This window comes from Aquarana catesbeiana, linkage group LG01 (genome assembly GCF_042186555.1).
Source record: "Aquarana catesbeiana isolate 2022-GZ linkage group LG01, ASM4218655v1, whole genome shotgun sequence".
Taxonomy (NCBI): Eukaryota; Metazoa; Chordata; class Amphibia; order Anura; family Ranidae; genus Aquarana; species Aquarana catesbeiana.
The window spans coordinates 801,302,341-801,320,642 of NC_133324.1; the positions used below are offsets into that span (position 1 = coordinate 801,302,341).

Here is an 18,302-nt window from a genome sequence, read left to right on the forward strand (position 1 = left end):
TACAGAATGTTTGCAAAGAAAGTTGATCTACAGTCATGCAATGCGAACTTGCTGCAATTATGCAACAAACACGTGAAGCCTGGCAAGTCTAGCAATAGCTTAGCAAGTCATTTTAAAACTTGCAGCACAATTACTTGCTATCTGGGTTATTTGTCCATAACGGTGCTCATAACCTAGCCATAATTGGTGTTTATGAAGTCAGGAGTCTTGTTTAAATGACAACCCCTTAAATCTTTTTAGATCAATGTAACCTAAAATATCCATGACAAAGAAAGCATAAAAATATTTGCCGTCCACATATTCCTATTGATCAGTCTTAACATTTGTACTAATCTCAACAGAGTTGTGGTAATCCCCTCAGAAATGTTGGACACCTTCAGAAAGTACAAGTTTACTTAAGTGTAAAAGATAATTTTTGTCCAAGGATGTCATCTTATTTCTTAAAGTGGTACATCTCTGCCTTATTGAAGACCCCAATGTTCAAAGCCCTTTCTCTAATGATCTCACAAAGGCAAACAAGACACTATACCGTGTAATTTTTACAAAGCATGACACTCATTTGAAAATTTGAACATTTTCTGTTATTTTAATAATCGCCCACAGTTTGGTGGATTGAAAAATGTTTTGAACTCTATCAAGTCTCTTTATTCCTATTTCCATTATTATTATTATTTTAGAAATAATAATTAAATCAGATAGGGGACTAAGATTAGCTAGGAGTGTATTGACTCCTGAGATATAAATTATCGTTTTCTCACAGAGATTATTTACAATGGTGAATGAAGAAAAAGACGTAGAAGAGAAGATTATCCTGTCTTGGTATGTGTATTGATGTGCAGAAAACACATATTACTAAATGTAGATCAATGATCTCTACTCAGTTGTGTGTGGCTCTCCTCTATGCCAGATAACAGATTGAATGAAGGGAAGAGAGGCTAAAACCTGTATATGAGATGTAACAAGTACTCATGCCTCATAAATTGATTTCTCTACGAAAATTCTTAATGTGTCAAAGCTGAATCAAAAAAGGCCAAAATATGCCAGTATAATTTCATGAAACATGACCAAAGAAATGGGTAAAGACCATTTTCAGAGCATAGAGTGTGACAGTATTTCATGATTTTTCCATTAGAGGAAGGTATTCTGAAATGGTGAGTTCATATCGCTAAACCACAGAGCAGTAGCGGATCAAATTTCCTTGTAAACAAGGGAAAAGCACACTAGCCCATCTGGTCAACATTTCAATATTAAATTAATTTGCCAGATGCACACAACACTTGGCTGCTGCAGCTCCCCCATTTTAAATACCAATGTGTTTCTGGGTTCCTTCCCAAACTATTTCCAAGCTTGCCTCCATTAAACAGACAAATAGGAACAGGACCATTAAACCATTAAAGCCTGCATTACACTGCATAAGCGTACTTTATGGTGCCTTTGCTATATCATTGAGCTGGCAATAAACAGAGCTGAGCAACAAAGACAGCTGGGGGTGACATAAAATAAAAGTAATGAAAAAAAAATAGCAATTATAAGCTGTGGAAATATTTCTCGCCACATTAACCCCAAATGGGACAACACAAGAAATGCTGTAAACCAATATGAAATATAAAATTCACTACACTCCCAAGTCTTTAAATAAAAATTACATCTGGACATCCACTGACAGAAATGAGATTAAAGCATATTTAAAATTCTGGATATACTTCAGATTTTAAAAAAACCCAATTATCCTTGTTTGCCAAGGTCCGTTTTGAAACTCATATTTGCTTTTGACAGTGTGCTGTGTGTGTCAAACTTTTCAAATGCTCATTTGCAGCTCATAGTTTAAGGCCTTGAAAACATTTGAATGAAGCATTATTGCCATTATGGCTCTGATCAGTCTAGCATTATTGGTTCCCTCCATCCTCTAGTCTCTCCAATTCTCCCTCAACATGACAATTTGTAGATATGTTCCTCTTTGACTGCCAACTGTGATGACATAGCTTTGTTTTTGTATAGAAAGCAATGATTACTGCTCTGTGAAGCAAACGAGAAATGGAAGGAAGAAATCTCATATGCACAAGCCTTTGCAAGGCTGTAGACGTTTTCCACAAAAAAAGCCTTTTACTATTTGTAGCATGAAACTTAGTCTACAGGTTGAATGAGATGCCTGTCAGTAGTGTATATGGATTGTTGCCTGCCTCCCAGATCCTGACTTCAATGACTGGCATGTTTAAATTATTAACGATGTTCTGTAATAACTGTAGGAAGACACAAAGATAACTAACACTTTTGGAAGTGAAGAGACAAAAAGGGTAATTATTTTCTTGCCCCTGTCTTTACTGTTCTCACCTGTCACTGTAAAAATAAGTGCCACTGGAGTGGTACTGGAGCCACAAGGTTCAACATCAAGTCTTGACTCTACAAGCTGTAACTGAATATAGATATTGTTCTTTGCATAATAATATAATGCAAAGAGCAAAAAACATCTGCTAACAAATATAATTGAGAGTAGCTAATGCTGGAGTTAGTAATTTAGATTACAATAGGCGATATTCATGGACTTCAGCTATCTTTTAAAATTACATTTTGTGTGTCCTCTGGTATAGGAAGGCTAAATGTGCTTTTAGTCTAGGGGTGCAAAGCAGAGGAATACTTACCTTTTTCCTCGCTCCTGAAAGGTCCCCATACACCAGGAGATTTCACTCATAATTTCTAGGCCTGCCCTGCTATGGCCTAATATTCTGAAGACATGGTCCGCATAATCTCCTCTGTCTCTGGAATTGCTTTTTCCCCTTCTCTGCATATTTGCCTGTTGGGCTTAGTGGAAGATCTAGCCCCTACAATAGTGGAGCGGACAATGCTGGGGCCCCTTCTATTTTACAACTGGAAAGCCATTACCCTCACCTGGAAAAAACCTACTCCCCCCAACAATTATATTTTGGCAACAGCTGGTCAACACAGCCCTACCCCTGTATAAGCATAAATACTGTCAAAGGGGCTGCCCTAAAAAATTCACCAAGGGGTGGTCTAAGTGGCTTCAGGAAGACTCCACAGCTAGATTGTAGGATGTTTCTTTTTGCTTAATGTTTTCTTCTATCCTTCATGCAGACTGAGACAAGGGGGAGAGCCATATGAGGCCTAATCTAGCTTATGCCTGGGGGTCACTGTCTCGGTTCATATTGCTTTTATGCGGTCTGAGTGAGCCACACACAGAAGGAGCAGCGATTTGGGTTGTCTTTTTGTTTGATTTTTGTGTTTTCTACTGTTCTCTGATGGAACTGTCTACGGTGAATACTTGTGATCTGCACGTTTTGGCCCCTGCGTGGGCGTATTTTTGTACCTATACTGTGAATTTAATAAACAGATTAAAAAAAAAAAAAAACGTGTTCCAATGATGTCCTCCTTGGTGTTATACTGTGCACTGCAGGATGTGAAGAGGTCAAGCTCCAACATTCTTACCACGGAGTGGATCAGTGAAGTGCACCGGCTTTTGGGGTGTAAGGAATATGTATTGGTCTGCTTTCCATCCCTCCCAGACTAAACAAGCATTTAACCCTTACTGTACAGGGGGGGACATATCTGTGACAATTTTTCATTTCTAACCACTTAAATAAAGGGCAACACACTGCAAAGACACATGTCATCTTGTGAATCAAAGTACTTCCTCTGTTCCCCTGCTCAGCATCTGGGGTGCTATGGGCACTCTGATATGCAGCTTCCCTGGCTGAATGCTCGCCACTGTGCCTCCTCCTAAAGCTCATTATTGTCTGCAAGGTTGATCAGTAAAGTGATGAGAAAATACTAAGGCTTAGTAAAGAGTAGCATTTAGCACAGGCTCTCAGTCAGGGAATCTGGTCAATATCTGTATAGATATTGATAAGAGTCTTAGGAGATTCGGGACAACCTGGAAACCCAATAGAACTGTAATGCCTGCTTTATGAAGCCAACATAGGTTAGAAAAGCTTTTCTAATTTCTGGTCACCTTAAGTGTCCAGCAAAAATAACTCACTGTAAGAAAGTTATACCTCACACAACGGTCAGAATGTTTGCTTGGTAATGAAAGCAAAGAGGCAGCATATTTCTGCTTACTGTATCACTGTAGAATACAAGACAGTGTAATCAGACAGTTTACGATGAGGTGGGCTACGATGAGTCAAAAAGTATTAATTGTGCCATGCACATTAGAGCTTTCTTAAAAAAGAAGCTGTCTTCGGGTTCCACTTTTATCACAAGTTCAAACAGAAGTTTGTTCCCCATTTTAGGATAGTGGATTTGTGAAGAAACAGAGACATAGAGATGCCTTTTGATTTAAGAAGGCTTTACTGCACTTCATTCTAGGCAATTCTCTTAGCAACAAAGTGAGCGCACACAAACACAGGAATGTAAATTTAATACCAACCATCCTACCTTTAATAAAGGTAATCCATCATAATTACATTTTTTATGAATTGCAAGGACAGGCACAAATGTAATATTTTAGTGCAAATTATTTATTCTTTAAGGAAGTTTGGATTAAGTACCTCAAGAACATGTTCTGATTGTTGTTCCCGGTCAAGCTTTCTTGATGTGGTTGTTATGAGGCCTAGAAAAAAAAAGATATTTTAATTTAGGATAATTTAAAAAAAAGTTTGTGGAGCATGCATTAGAAAAAATATTCCTACATAATAAAGCTTACAGTCTCAGAATGCATTAAAACTGTAGCACACAGTAATAAAACACATTTTTCGTTTCAGAGGCTAATGTTTACCACATCCTGAAAATGGATGAGCTGTTTTGTGCTAGGAAATTAATAGTAACTCTGACAAAATTTTGTTTTGTAGCTCAGGGGTTTTGTCCCAGAGAACACTCGGAACAGAATGTGATGAAAAATAAAAAATTGTACAGTTGTGACCAAAACAGGAGGCGAAGGAGATCTGTTCCAGTGTCTAAGAGGACACTTCTTACTTTGATGAGATTTTCTTTCACTGCTGTTGGTGTCTCTGGGACTCTATGCAAAAAAAGGGCAGTAGATATTAATATATTTAAATAATAATACACTTGGATATTGTTATCACTGGGACATTTCTTCATACTTGCCAATAATTATAGTAGACTAAAAACATTTCCCCATACTTGCCAATAATTGTAGATTAAAAACCAGTTAGGGACCAACTGCCCCCTCACCACACAAATAGCCTATAACATACCTCCTCCACCAGCTACTGCCAACAAAGGCGTTGGTGGTCCTATAGTCCTCTTACTGTAGAAGCTTTCTGCTTGCAAGTTTGTGGGGAGTCACAGCAATTTACTTAGTAAGACGACTGCAAACAGCCATAGCCATGTAGACTGCGGCCGGAAATCAATGTTGCCGGCTGATCTGAAGTCGACAGTTTGGGGCATTTATGAAATGGTAAAAGGTGGTAGTTGACCTCAATGTAATACTGTTATCCTGTATGGGAAAGCTTTAATTGCTAACACCTTCTGAAAATGCTAAATACCTCTCTTCCATGATCCTCTGATTCAATACATTCTGAAGTACTGACCATGAACAGGCATGCAGCAAAGTAGGATTATAACTCCTGATCTGCAAACTTGATCCAGGTCAATTATCACTAAAGTACTGCCGCCAGAATACAAATTCAACAAGCAGACACACAGCATTTTCAGAGGCAGAGGTTAACAGGATACACACTTTTCTCACGACACCCTAAAAAATCTGTGTGTTTTTAATATACATTTTGATGCTTTTTTGATGAACCTTTTATGCATTGGAATTTCTTTTTGAGTTTTCCATAGGGAAATGTACATCTGTATTTTGTAAATAGTTGCATGTGCTGTAATATAAATTTATAGTGTATTCTACCTGTGTTTTTCATTTGGTACTCTGCATCCCTAAGAGGATACACTTGCTGGAAACTTTACCTTACAGTTCAACTCCAGGTATGATTTTTTTTGCATACTTCCACTGGTTCAATGTAAGTATGCAGATCTCATACCCGAGGGTCAGCTGGGGAAGATGAAAATCACTGTATTAGTTTGCGTTACTACAGTAAGACCCCTTTCACCATGGAGGTATTTTTTAGGAGCTTTAGCGCTAAAAATAACGCCTGTAAAGCGCCTGAAAAATGCCTCATTTGCCATTCCAGTGTGAAAGCCAGAGTGCTTTCACACTGGGGTGCTGTGCTGGCAGGACGTAAAAAAAAAGTCCTGCAAGCAGCATCTTTGAGGCGCTTTAGGAGCAGTGTATACACCGCTCCTAATGCCCCCCAGCCCATTGAAATCAATGGGCAGTGCCGCCAAAGCACCTGCAAAGCGCCTCAGCAGCAGCCGAAAAGCGCCTTTAAAGCAACGGTAAAGAGCCGTTAAAACTAGCGGTGCTTTACCGCTGACGCCCCCGTGATGTCAGTGTGAAAGGGCTTATAGTCTCTAGCTTTTTGGTCCTTTGCTGCCATTTACATACAGTAGCTTGCAAATGTATTCACCCCCTTGGCTTTTTACCTATTTTGTTACAGCCTTTAGTTCAATGTTTTTTTAATCTGAATTATATGTGATGGATCAGAACAAAATAGTCTAAGTTGGTGAAGTAAAATTAGGAAAATATATACCTAAAACTATTTTTTAGAAATAAAAAAACTGATAATTGGCATGTGCGTATGTATTCACCCCCTTTGTTATGAAGTCCACAAAAAGCTCTGATGCAACCAATTGCCTTCAGAAGTCACATAATTAGTGAAATGATGTCCACCTGTGTGCAATCTAAGTGTCACATGATCTGTCATTATGTATACACCTTTTTGAAAGGCCCCAGAGGCTGCAACACCTAAGCAAGAGGCACCATTAACCAAACACTGCCATGAAGACCAAGGAACTCTCCAAACAAGTAAGGGACAATGTTGTTGAGAAGTACAAGTCAGGGTTAGGTTTTAAAAAAATATCCAAATCTTTGATGATCCCTAGGAGCACCATCAAATCTATCATAACCAAATGGAAAGAACATGGCACAACAGCAAACCTGCCAAGAGACGGCTGCACACCAAAACTCACGGACCGGCTAAAGAGGGCATTAATCAGAGAGGCAGCACAGAGACCTAAGGTAACCCTGGAGGAGCTGCAGAGTTACACAGCAGAGACTGGAGTATCTGTACATAGGACGACAATAAGCCGTACGCTCCATAGAGTTGGGCTTTATGGCAGAGTGGCCAGAAGAAAGCCATTACTTTCAGCAAAAAACAAAATGGCACGTTTTGAGTTTGCCAAAAGGCATGTGGGAGACTCCCAAAATGTATGGAGGAAGGTGCTCTGGTCTGATGAGACTAAAATTTAACTTTTTGGCCATCAAAGGAAATGCTATGTCTGGCGCAAACCCAACACATCACCCAAAGAACACCACCCCTAGAGTGAAACATGGTGGTGGCAGCATCTTGCTGTGGGGATGTTTTTCAGCAGTCAGGACTGGGAAACTGGTCAGAGTTGAGGGAAAGATGGATGGTGCTAAATACAGGGATATTCTTGAGCAAAACCTGTACTACTCTGTGTGTGATTTGAGGCTAGGATGGAGGTTCACCTTCCAGCAGGACAAACTGCTAAAGCAACACTTGAGTGGTTTAAGGGGAAACATGTAAATGTGTTGGAATGGCCTAGTCAAAGCCCAGACCTCAATCCAATAGAAAATCTGTGGTCAGACTTAAAAGATTGCTGTTAACAAGCGCAAACCATCTAACTTGAAGGAGCTGGAGCAGTTTTGCAAGGAGGAATGGGCAAAAATCCCAGTGGTAAGATGTGGCAAGCTCATAGAGACTTAGCCAAAGCGACTTGGAGCTGTGATAGCCGCAAAAGGTGGCTCTACAAAGTATTGAATTTAGGGGGGTGAATAGTTATGCACATTGACTTTTTCTGTTATTTTGTCCTATTTGTTGTTTGCTTCACAATAAAAAAAAAAATCTTCTAAGTTGTGGGCATGTTCTGTAAAATAAATGATGCATATCCTCAAACAATCTATGTTAATTCCAGGTTGTGAGGCAACAAAACATGAAAAATGCCAAGGGGGGGTGAATAATTTTGCAAGGCACTGTAACCCCTTATAATTCTCTGATGGGATGAGGTGGAGAGGAGAGGCGCTGATATCACAAACTCAATCTTCTGGGTCCTGACTACAGGGGGCCACTCGTTCAGCACTGCCGCCATTTACAGAAAACTCCTATTTTTTTTTTTCAGTGAATGCAAAGCACTCCCTTACTCAATGATGCGGAGATCACTCTCCATTTGGACATTTGGGACTGGCTCAAGAACACATGAAAATGTGCCATCATTCATTCTTGTACTCCAAATGCAGAATGTGGCATTTCAGGTTGGTGCAGTTAATGTATGCCAATGCATGTGTGGTAAATCGCACCACGATACATGAGAAGGTAGTGCCATACATTGTAGTAGGATATGACTTAAAAAAAAAGGTGCCAGCACTTTAGAGCATAGGGAAGCCCATTGAAATGAATGAGCTGCCCCAAAAGTGATGCACTTGAATGTGCAGAAATCCACGGACACCATCACGCCTGCGAGCTAACAAGGCGATCTTGTTTTCATAATAACCAATCACCTTCCAACTCTCCTTTCTGCAGTGTGGATGATAAATCAATGATTGCAATTATTTGCTCTATACACTAAGAATGTATTTTACATACAATACACTTTTAATGCATAAGCCTCCTAAAGAGACCCTGTCACAACTACAGAACCACAGAACAGTATTTTAAATTCTTACCCGCAATGTTTTTTCTTTATATAAATTTTTTTTTTTTTCTGGTTACAAACAACACAAGACATACACACAACCCACGTACTTATTGGCTAATCATAATAAACACGAGTTTATGAACAATATTTAAAAAGAAGGAGAAAAGAAAAGAAAAAATACATTTTATTTTACTTAATTGCAATGTGCTCTTGAACATGTAAAAAATTTGGCTACTTCATGAACAGTCAATACCCTAACAGCCCTCTCCTCTTCTGGGAATGTCATATTACTTTGTTCTGGCTAAACTCCCCAGTCTCTCCCCTCTTTACAGAAGCATAAGCATTTATGTAGCTTCCAGGTAAGAAGCAAACAGTAATACTATAGAGCAGCCTCTCCTCAACCAGGGTTCCATGGAACCTCCAGAAATTCCTAGGGGTTTCTTGAGCAATGAGAAATTTCTGCTTTTTTTAGATGAGTAACCACAGACACCAATGAACTTTTTAGCTATCTCTAAGGGGGGATTCTTCCCAATGACCACAAACATAGGAAGCATTCTTCTCACTGACCATCACACTAATGTACTGTGAGCTTTAGATATAACAAAATATTAACAGAAGTTCCCTAATGCTGCGTACACACGAACTGACTTTTCGTCCGGACTGGTCTGACGGACCTAGTCCAGCGGACAATTCGACCATGTGTGGGCTTCATCGGACCTGCAGCGGACTTTTTCGGTCGAAAATCTGACGGACTTTAGATTTGGAACATGTTTCAAATCTTTACGTCGGAACTCCGCCGGACCCAGTTCCTATCGGAAAGTCCGCTCATCTGTATGCTAGTCCGACGGACGAAAACCTACACTAGGGCAGCTATTGGCTACTGGCTATCAACTTCCTTATTTTAGTCCGGTCGTACGTCATCACGTACGAATCCGTCGGACTTTGGTGTGATCGTGTGTAGGCAAGTCCGTTTGTTTCGGAAAGTCTGTCGGATAGACCGTCGGACCAGTCCGGTCGAAAAGTCCGCTCGTGTGTACGCGGCATTAGACAAGAAAGCCATTTCAAAAGTTCCTCCATGATAAAAGGGTTGAGAAAAGTCTGCTATGGAGAATAAAGACACAATCAGAAAATCATACAAAAAAATGCCGCTTTTGAATCGATAATTTGATTGTTAGTACACAGCTTTCATCCGAAATTATCCGAAGGGACAAACAGGAAAATGTTTTCTCGTACAATGCCAGATTGTACGATTTCTTCCAAAAATACAATACAAATACAATACATTACATCACTTGCAAATTGTTATTCTGCTGTACGAGAATTTTCGTAGTTTAGTAACCTATTCACTTACAATATGGAGACTAGCATGCAAAAAAAAAACCAGACGATCATTCTTCCGATAATCTCATTGTGTGTAACAGGCTTTATTTAAGAGACAGCGCTAAGCCTGCTGGGGCTGCTGACATCAAAGGTGTCTACACAAAAGAGTCTTTTACAGGTAAATAGCATAAAATGCACATATAACCTCATAGGAAGATTTTTGCTGAAATAACAGCAACAAGGTCTCTTTAATACCTCTCATTAATATAATTGTGCAATTTATTCAAACATGTACAAAAAAACTTTATACCTTTGCTTAAGCTATTAATAAATAATAAAAATATGTTTTTTTTTTTTTTTTTTTGTTAAGAAGGCCATGTATATTAACCGAGAAGGTGCGTTTAACTCCGGTATATTGCCCTTTATCAAGAAAGGATAAACATAACCTACAAAGTAAAATTGCTTGTCACATAGAATTATTTTAACAGCACTTAAATGGCCAACTGGGGTTTTCACTAGACATGGCACATTTATTAATAGAGCTGACACACAAAACAGTAAGTACAGAGACTGAACAAATCAACGCTAAACACAAAGTTCACCCCCAGGGAACATTTCCCTGAACATTATTTGGACCGCTGTGTTCAAAAGGCAGGTAGAGAAGTAATTGTTCACTGTTCCTCTCAACTAAATATTCATTCATGAAAACCCAGGGAAGAGTGGCTTGTTTGGCGGTATAGATGTCTAACCCATGGGGAGTAAATAAGTGATACTTGCTATGGAACGGGGATGGCATGAAACAAAATAAAAAAGGTGATGGCTGAGAACGGGAGAAAACATAGCGCAATCGCTGAGCCAAGATTTCATGTTATTTTATTATTTCCCCTGCCCACACTAGAGCTACTATTTAAATACGTGGGACCCAAATAACACCTCTGCTAAATCACTTGATTCTATGAGTCTTGGCAGCAAGTCTTAGGTCTGCTTACAATGTATTGTTATACATTGCTGTTTAAATTTGCAATGTTTGTTGATGAATTTTAAGGAGTGCCCCCTCCCTCGGGGCACTCGTGTGGGCTCGCTCCCGTGTCCTGCTGCTGCGTCCATTGAAACAGACAGCAGGACTCGGCATAGAATGCATTAAGGTGAAAAACCTTGAGGGTTTACAACCCCTTTAATTTTGTCATACAGCTTTATTTCTTAAGCATTTTGATATTATTTTATTGCATTGCTAAATCATATAACTCATTCCTTCCTTCTCTCCTAGGTTGAAAGGAATGCCCAGTCATGCCAACAAGAAAACATAATCCTGGGAATTCCCAGATTCCCATGCTAAAGGATTAAAAAAAACTGATGAGAAGAAGATCCTGGGAAAGAACGGTCAAGAAGCGAGAAAGTACAAGTTAGCCCACCCTGTGGGCATGAATCATTTCAACGATTCCTTTCAAAGAGCAAGTAGTGGAGCTGCAGCCTAAGTTACAATATATTCACTATGGGTATACAGTACCTTTGTGATGAAAATTAGGAAAGAATGTCAAAAAAAAAAAATTCAAATGGTGAACAAAACACCAAATGCACAGAAATGATTGCCACGATCCAAAAAAATTGTTAAAAATACAGCAACCACGCTTATGGACAGTCTTTTGTTCAGACAATTACAGTCTTCCTGGTGCATCTACTGCCTTTAAAAAGCAACAGATCAACCATCTGACAGGATCTGAATTAAACTCCTAAATCTTCAACCAAAATAAACAAGTAAATACAAGTCAGCAAGACAAGACAACATAATCCGTAAGCAATTTGCATTAAATCTTTTCTTTTTTGTTTATTTATGTAATTCATTCTTATTTCTATATCCAGCTATGTTTGATTTTGTCACTACATAATTTAATTGAAATAATGCAACACCATTAATAGACCGGTATACAAAACTACAGGTTTTCTAACATAATCTAGCTATAAATAACACTTAGACATATATATGATGTTAAGTCGCCCCTGTGCGTTCTATGCAAAAAATATCCAGCAAAGCCATACCTGTAAAAGACAAAGGTAAATACTTACCCATTTTACCCCAAACTATCCATGCAACTGAACACCACTCCAATGTAAAATTATCCACAAAGTCCTCTGGGAAACCACAGCTTTTGGAAGTTTTAATCTTCTGGGTCCCCTGCAGCTGTAACTGGTTCTTCCTGTTGAACTCTACCCTCTACAGGATACAGTAGTGATGTGGAGGTCAGCAGAAGGAACCAGTGAGAGTTGTAGGGGACACAGGAGATTGACCCTCCCAGAAGTGTCAGTTTCCCAATGAATTTCAAGGGCCAATTTTGGAGCTTTGTGGCACAGTGCAGCACCATTTACATTCCCAGCACAGTGCAAGCGTGGCATTGTCTTGCACCATCCAATAAAGATGGATGAAAACCAGCACCCTGAAAAAGACAAAAAAAAATACCGTTGGCATAGAGGGACCTCAAGGGTGTCAAATTGTTGGAGTGTAGGTGAGTATTCTTGAATTTAGTTCCACTTTCAGAGCATATTTGCTTATGTGTTTACAGGGCCATTTTTATTTTAGAACATTTTAGAACATTTGGAAAACAAATGATCCATGGAATAGGTGGGTCCAAAAGCAGAAGAAAATCGGAAGACTGGAGCAACACAGTAGCTAAGGCAACATTTCCTGGAAGCTATACATAGTTACATAGTAGGTGAGGTTGAAAAAAGACAAACGTTCATCAAGTCCAACCTATGTGTGTGATTATATGTCAGCATTACATTGTATATCCCTGTATGCTGTGGTCGTTCAGTTGCTTATCTAATAGTTTTTTGAAACTATCAATGCTCCCCGCTGAAACCAGAGTCTGTGGAAGGGAATTCCACATCCTTGCCACTCTTATATTAAAGAACCCTCTACGCAGTCTAAGGTTAAACCTCTTTTCTTCTACTCTTAATGAGTGGCCACGTGTCTTATTAAACTCCTTTCCACGGAAAAGTTTTATGCCTATGTGGGGTCACCAGTATGGTATTTATAAATTGAAATCATATCCCCTCTCAAGCATCTCTTCTCCAGAGAGAATAAGTTCAGTGCTCGCAACCTTTCCTTAACCAATATCCTCCAGTCCCTTTATTAGCTTTGCTGCCCTTCTTTGTACTCGCTCCATTTCCAGTACATCCTTCCTGAGGACTGGTGCCCAGAGCTAGACAGCATACTCCAGGTGAGGCCGGACCAGAGTCTTGTGGAGTGGGAGAATTATCATTTTATCTCTGAAGTTAATCCCCTTTTTAATGCATGCCAATATTCTGTTTGCTTTGTTAGCAGCAGCTTGGCATTGCATGCCATTGCTGAGCCTATCATCTACTAGGACCCCCAGGTCCTTTTCCATCCTAGATTCCCCCAGAGGTTCACCCCTAGTGAGTAGATTGCATTCATATTTTTGCCACCCAAATGCATAATTTTATATTTTTTTTTTCCACATTAAACCTCATTTGCCATGTAGTTGCCCACCCCATTCATTTGTTCAGATCTTCTTGCAAGGTTTCCACATCCTGCAGAGAAGTTTTTGCCCTGCTTAGCTTAGTATCATCCTCAAATACAGAGATTGAACTGTTTACCCCATCCTCCAGGTTGTTTATGAACACATTTAATAGGATTGGTCCCAGCACAGAACCCAGGGGGACCCCACTATAGGTCACGAAAATCAAGTTGGATGACTTACACATTCTACTCCTATTGGTGTGGCCTTTCTTCCACAGTCCACAAACAATAGTAGGTTTATTGGTTTCTACCCAACTACTGATATTTGAAGGCAAGTGTCTAAAAACATAGGTAAGAGTGAGCAGCAGCCACAACCCCCCAAAATATACATATTTCTCTAATCTGGCCACCTCTGGCCATTTCTGAACATTTGTGGCTAAATTGATAAAACTCACTAAAGGTAGAAGGGGGTACAGGGGATGTTTAAAAAAAAAGTTCACTATATCTCAAAAACATTAAACCCTCCCTGCTTTCAGGTGTCTCTTGGTCTGTAAAAGATGCAAAGTAGATATGAATTTGATTTTGCCAAAAATACTTTTCTGAATAAGGGTTGTTTCCAGCTCTCTCTGAGAACTACAGAACACCTTGGCCTTATGTTATGGAGATGAAGTGAGGAAAAGTTGTTCTGCAGCTCTAACACTGTTCCACCTGTCCCATAGGCACAATACATTGATTAGGTATTTTCATCTTAGGACATGATAAATTGCATGATCACCAGGTGAAAATAAAGGAAAAAGGCCAGATAAAAGGAAGATTCAGGTATAACTAAAAGCAAAACTTTTTTTTTTTAGTGGAGTGCAGAGGGATTAGAACACCTGTCAGTTTTTATTGCTGTCTGTGTTCCCTTTAGGGAGATTTACCCTTTCTATTTGTCCTGTTTACCATTTTCATTGAAAGTTAAAGAAAATCCCCAATTTTGGGTTGTCCCCAGAAAAGTAATAGAGGGGAAATCTTCCAATGGGGCCACTAGTTCTAGTAACCTGGGGGTCCCGAAGAGATTCCCTTAATTTGCAGGGATTTCCTCTCACTTTCTGTTTGGCTATGGGACAGGAAAGGAAGGTAAATCTCCCCAATGGGACAACAATAAAAAAAATAAACCTTACAGGGGCTATAACCCTCTCTTATGCCCCGTACACACAGTCGGACATTGATCGGACATTCCGACAACAAAATCCATGCATTTTTTCCGACAGATGTTGGCTCAAACTTGTCTTGCATACACACGGTCACACAAAGTTGTTGGAAAATCCGATCATTCTGAACGCGGTGACGTAAAACACGTACGTCGGGACTATAAACGGGGCAGTAGCCAATAGCTTTCATCTCTTTATTTATTCTGAGCATGCGTGGCACTTTGTGCGTCGTATTTGTGTACACACGATCGGAAATTCCGACAACGGATTTTGTTGTCGGAAAATTTTATAGCCTGCTCTCAAACTCTGTGTGTCGGAAAATCCGATGGAAAATGTGTGATGGAGCCTACACACGGTCGGAATTTCCGACAACACGGTCCTATCACACATTTTCAGTCGGAAAATCCGACCGTATGTACGGGGCAATAGTCTATCCAGAATGGAAAAAAAAAGTTTTACCTACAGTATAGTTCTACATTATTTTGGCCACCACATTTAAAAGACTGGTAAACTTTTTTTTTTTTGCGCAAAGGGAGCCTACAGAAGCGACTTGCATGGGTACAATCACATGTGAAAATTCAGATCTATGGACCCACTCCTGCCCGCATCTCAAGTTTTGATGTGTGGCTGTGTCCATGCAGCGTCTGCATCTATTTTTATAGGCTGTCTGTACACAGCTCCAAGGTGGATGCAGATGCAGCAAAAAGCGTCTCTGTACACAGAACAGGTCTCAGCATCCATCTGAATGAGCCCTTAATCACAACAAGGACCTACGCACAAGATGTGGTGTGCAAGTCTGAAAATTCTCCCAAATAATAGTACTATATGACCTTTTCTAGAGAGGTTAATGTGAATATTTAAGATGTACTTTGTTAAATAAACTCAGAAGGAGAACGTGTCTGAGAGCAGATGACCAAGAATTAAAAAAAAAAATAACATCACTTTTAATTTTTCCTTTCCTCATTTGCTAAATATTTGATTACACGATAGACGCTGCAGTTCGTCCAATACATAGTAATGAGGAATCCAATTATGTTCAGATATAACCTGGCCTCAAAATAAACAGTTTTAGTCTGTAATTGGTTTTAGTGTTGGAAGAAACCATAGATCTGAAATTGGCCAAGTGTTTGCTGTTGATATCAGGGCTCTTTGAGGACAGACTAAGCCACTTTAGACTTGATAACACCTTGCCTTAATTTGAGACCAGGTGGTATTTCAGTGCTCAGCCCAGCAATCTGGATTTACTGCAGCAGAAGACTGTCATAAAGCAATCGTATTTAGATTCTGGCAATAAGTGCATCGGCTATGGGATGCATGGCAGGCAATGGCTTAGCATTTCAGAAAAAAAAATGTACTAGCTTGGAAAAGGACCGTTTAAATAAAATGTACAGTCTTTTCAAATATTTTTTTTAAATACATATGTAAAAGAGATCAACTTGATGCCAATATTCGTATCAATAAGCCTTAATCTTTTCATAGCTATCCTTGTTCTATGTATACGTTGTAATTCTTTATGTACTTTATATTTTATACTTTTTATTTATGTGTTTTACTGCTCTCTCTCACTACAAGTCTGTGAGTCAAGACTCACTGGAAGCAATGCACTCCCTGTATGGCTATTGGCTAATATCTTATCTAAAGCCAGCAACAGATGGACTGAATCTCGGCATGTTCAGCAGGGACCGGTCGAGACACAATCCATCTATGGACAGGCTGGTTGTACTGAAAGTTATCCATCGATCAACTTCAGTACACCCAGCCTATCTAATTTTTTACATGCAATCACTTCTGGTGCTTATAACCACTACCATTGATCTCTGTGTTCTGCCGGCAGGGAGCCCACAATAGTGCTGCAGTAATGATGGAAGTGGTGGAAAGAAAAAACATTGTACAATCTATGACATGCTTGAGGGCCAGTTCACATCACATGCAGTCCAGTGCGTTTTTTTTCTGTATCAAAAACACATGGAAAGTATGTTATATGGTTTCCAATGGCATAGTTTACACCAGTGCAGTCAGTTCCAGGGCTTTCCAGTTCCAGAAAAAAAGTAGAACACGCTGCATTTTTCCTGCACTGCACTGTACTGGAATGCAGTAAAACGCGTCAAAGATGCACCTGAATGCACTGGAGCGCATCAAGAACGCACAGGACCCCAGTACAGTGAAAAAAAAATGGAAAAAAGAAGAAAAAAAGCATCTGGAATGCACCTGGAAACGCTTTAAAAACGTGCACGCAGAAACGCACCCAGAGTGTGTTTCTGTGGTGTGAACCAGCCCTAAAGCCTCACTTTTTTGTGCCATGCATGTCTCACGTCGAAAGTGAAGAGGTTACTCACAATACGAAAATTCTCGTACGACAGAATAAAACGTCAGAAGTGACATAACATGTTAAATCGTTTTTGTATGCATGGTTTCATTTCTGAGTATGTGTAGTCTTGCGGTTATATTTTTTTTCGTATGAAAACCGTACTAATGAAACGAAAATCGGACGTTGGGTTTACAGTCGGCACATCCAGCTTTTGTCTGACGAAAAAGTAAAATTGGCTGTCAAAAGCACCATACTAACGATCCGAAAATCGGCAGACAGCTCGTCGTACAAATTTTTCCATCCGATTTTCGTATCGTGTGTACGGGCCTTTAGCGTTGTTAGAGCTGAACTCCAGGCAAACAGCTAAATGCATGGATAATACATTAAGGGCCAGTTCACACCAGATGCAGTCCAGTGCTTTTCTTCTGCATCAAAAAAGCATGGAAAGTAGGTTATATGGGTTCCAATGGCCTAGTTCACAACAGTGCACTGCGTTCCAGTGCAGTCAAAACAAATGTGATCATGCTGCATTTGTTTCTGCACTGAACTGTACTGGAACATGGCAAACACGGAAAAATGCATCAAAAACACACTACATATGAAAAAAAAAAAACCTGGGAAACCTTGGAAAAAAGACAAAGCAAGAGGGGAAAAACGCACTGGAATGAACTGAAAACGCCATTAAAAACGTGGATACATAAACGCATCCAGAGTGAGTTTTTGTGGTGTGAACAGAAAGCAAAAACGAATCTGGAACACATCCGCAGTGCGTTTTTGTGGTGTGAACCATCCCTAAAGGGTTCTGTTTTAGAGCCCATATACACTGGTGCGTTGTATAAAGTAATATGCATTTTTTTTATTGTGCTTTAGCATGTTTTTAAATGAATTGCATTAAAATTTAACACAGGGCATATGTGTTATAGATGCATTTTGCATGTATGCTTATCCCTGGTCACCTGTGAAAAAAAGTGACCAAAAAAAGCAATAAAATAAAAAATGTGTAAATGTGTATTTTTGAGAGGTTTTCATTGACCATAATGGAAGGTGCGCTTTTGGTGCATTTTTCAAACAGGGCACCAAAGATGCAGAAATCAGGACTTTTTACAAACACAGCACACTTTACAAAAAAGCAGCATAGCAATGTGAACAGAATTTAAAGGGAATTGTTTTTCATGTGCTTTTGTCACACTGGAACCTTCCAATATGTAGTTTGGAGCAGAGCATGTCTGTAGTGGTCACATGCACCGCATTTCCCAGATGACAATGTGCCATGCGAATCTACTGTGCATGCATTTCCATTTGTCGTTATTACTGG

The 18,302-nt window shown here is 39.6% G+C and overlaps 1 protein-coding gene across 7 annotated transcripts in view; it reads right to left on the minus strand.

Annotated features, from left to right (window-relative positions):
* FAT1 (FAT atypical cadherin 1) overlaps positions 1 to 18,302 on the minus strand; it is a 382,476-nt gene that overhangs the window by 148,359 nt on the left and 215,815 nt on the right. For all 7 annotated transcript variants that reach the window (XR_012236892.1, XM_073607779.1, XM_073607796.1 and 4 more), the window contains exon 4: positions 4,503 to 4,564. Coding sequence is in view for 6 of the 7 variants with exons in the window: in XM_073607779.1 (XP_073463880.1) it covers positions 4,503 to 4,564 (62 nt within the window). In the remaining variant the exon portion in view is untranslated. The remainder of the gene's footprint in view (positions 1 to 4,502; positions 4,565 to 18,302) is intronic.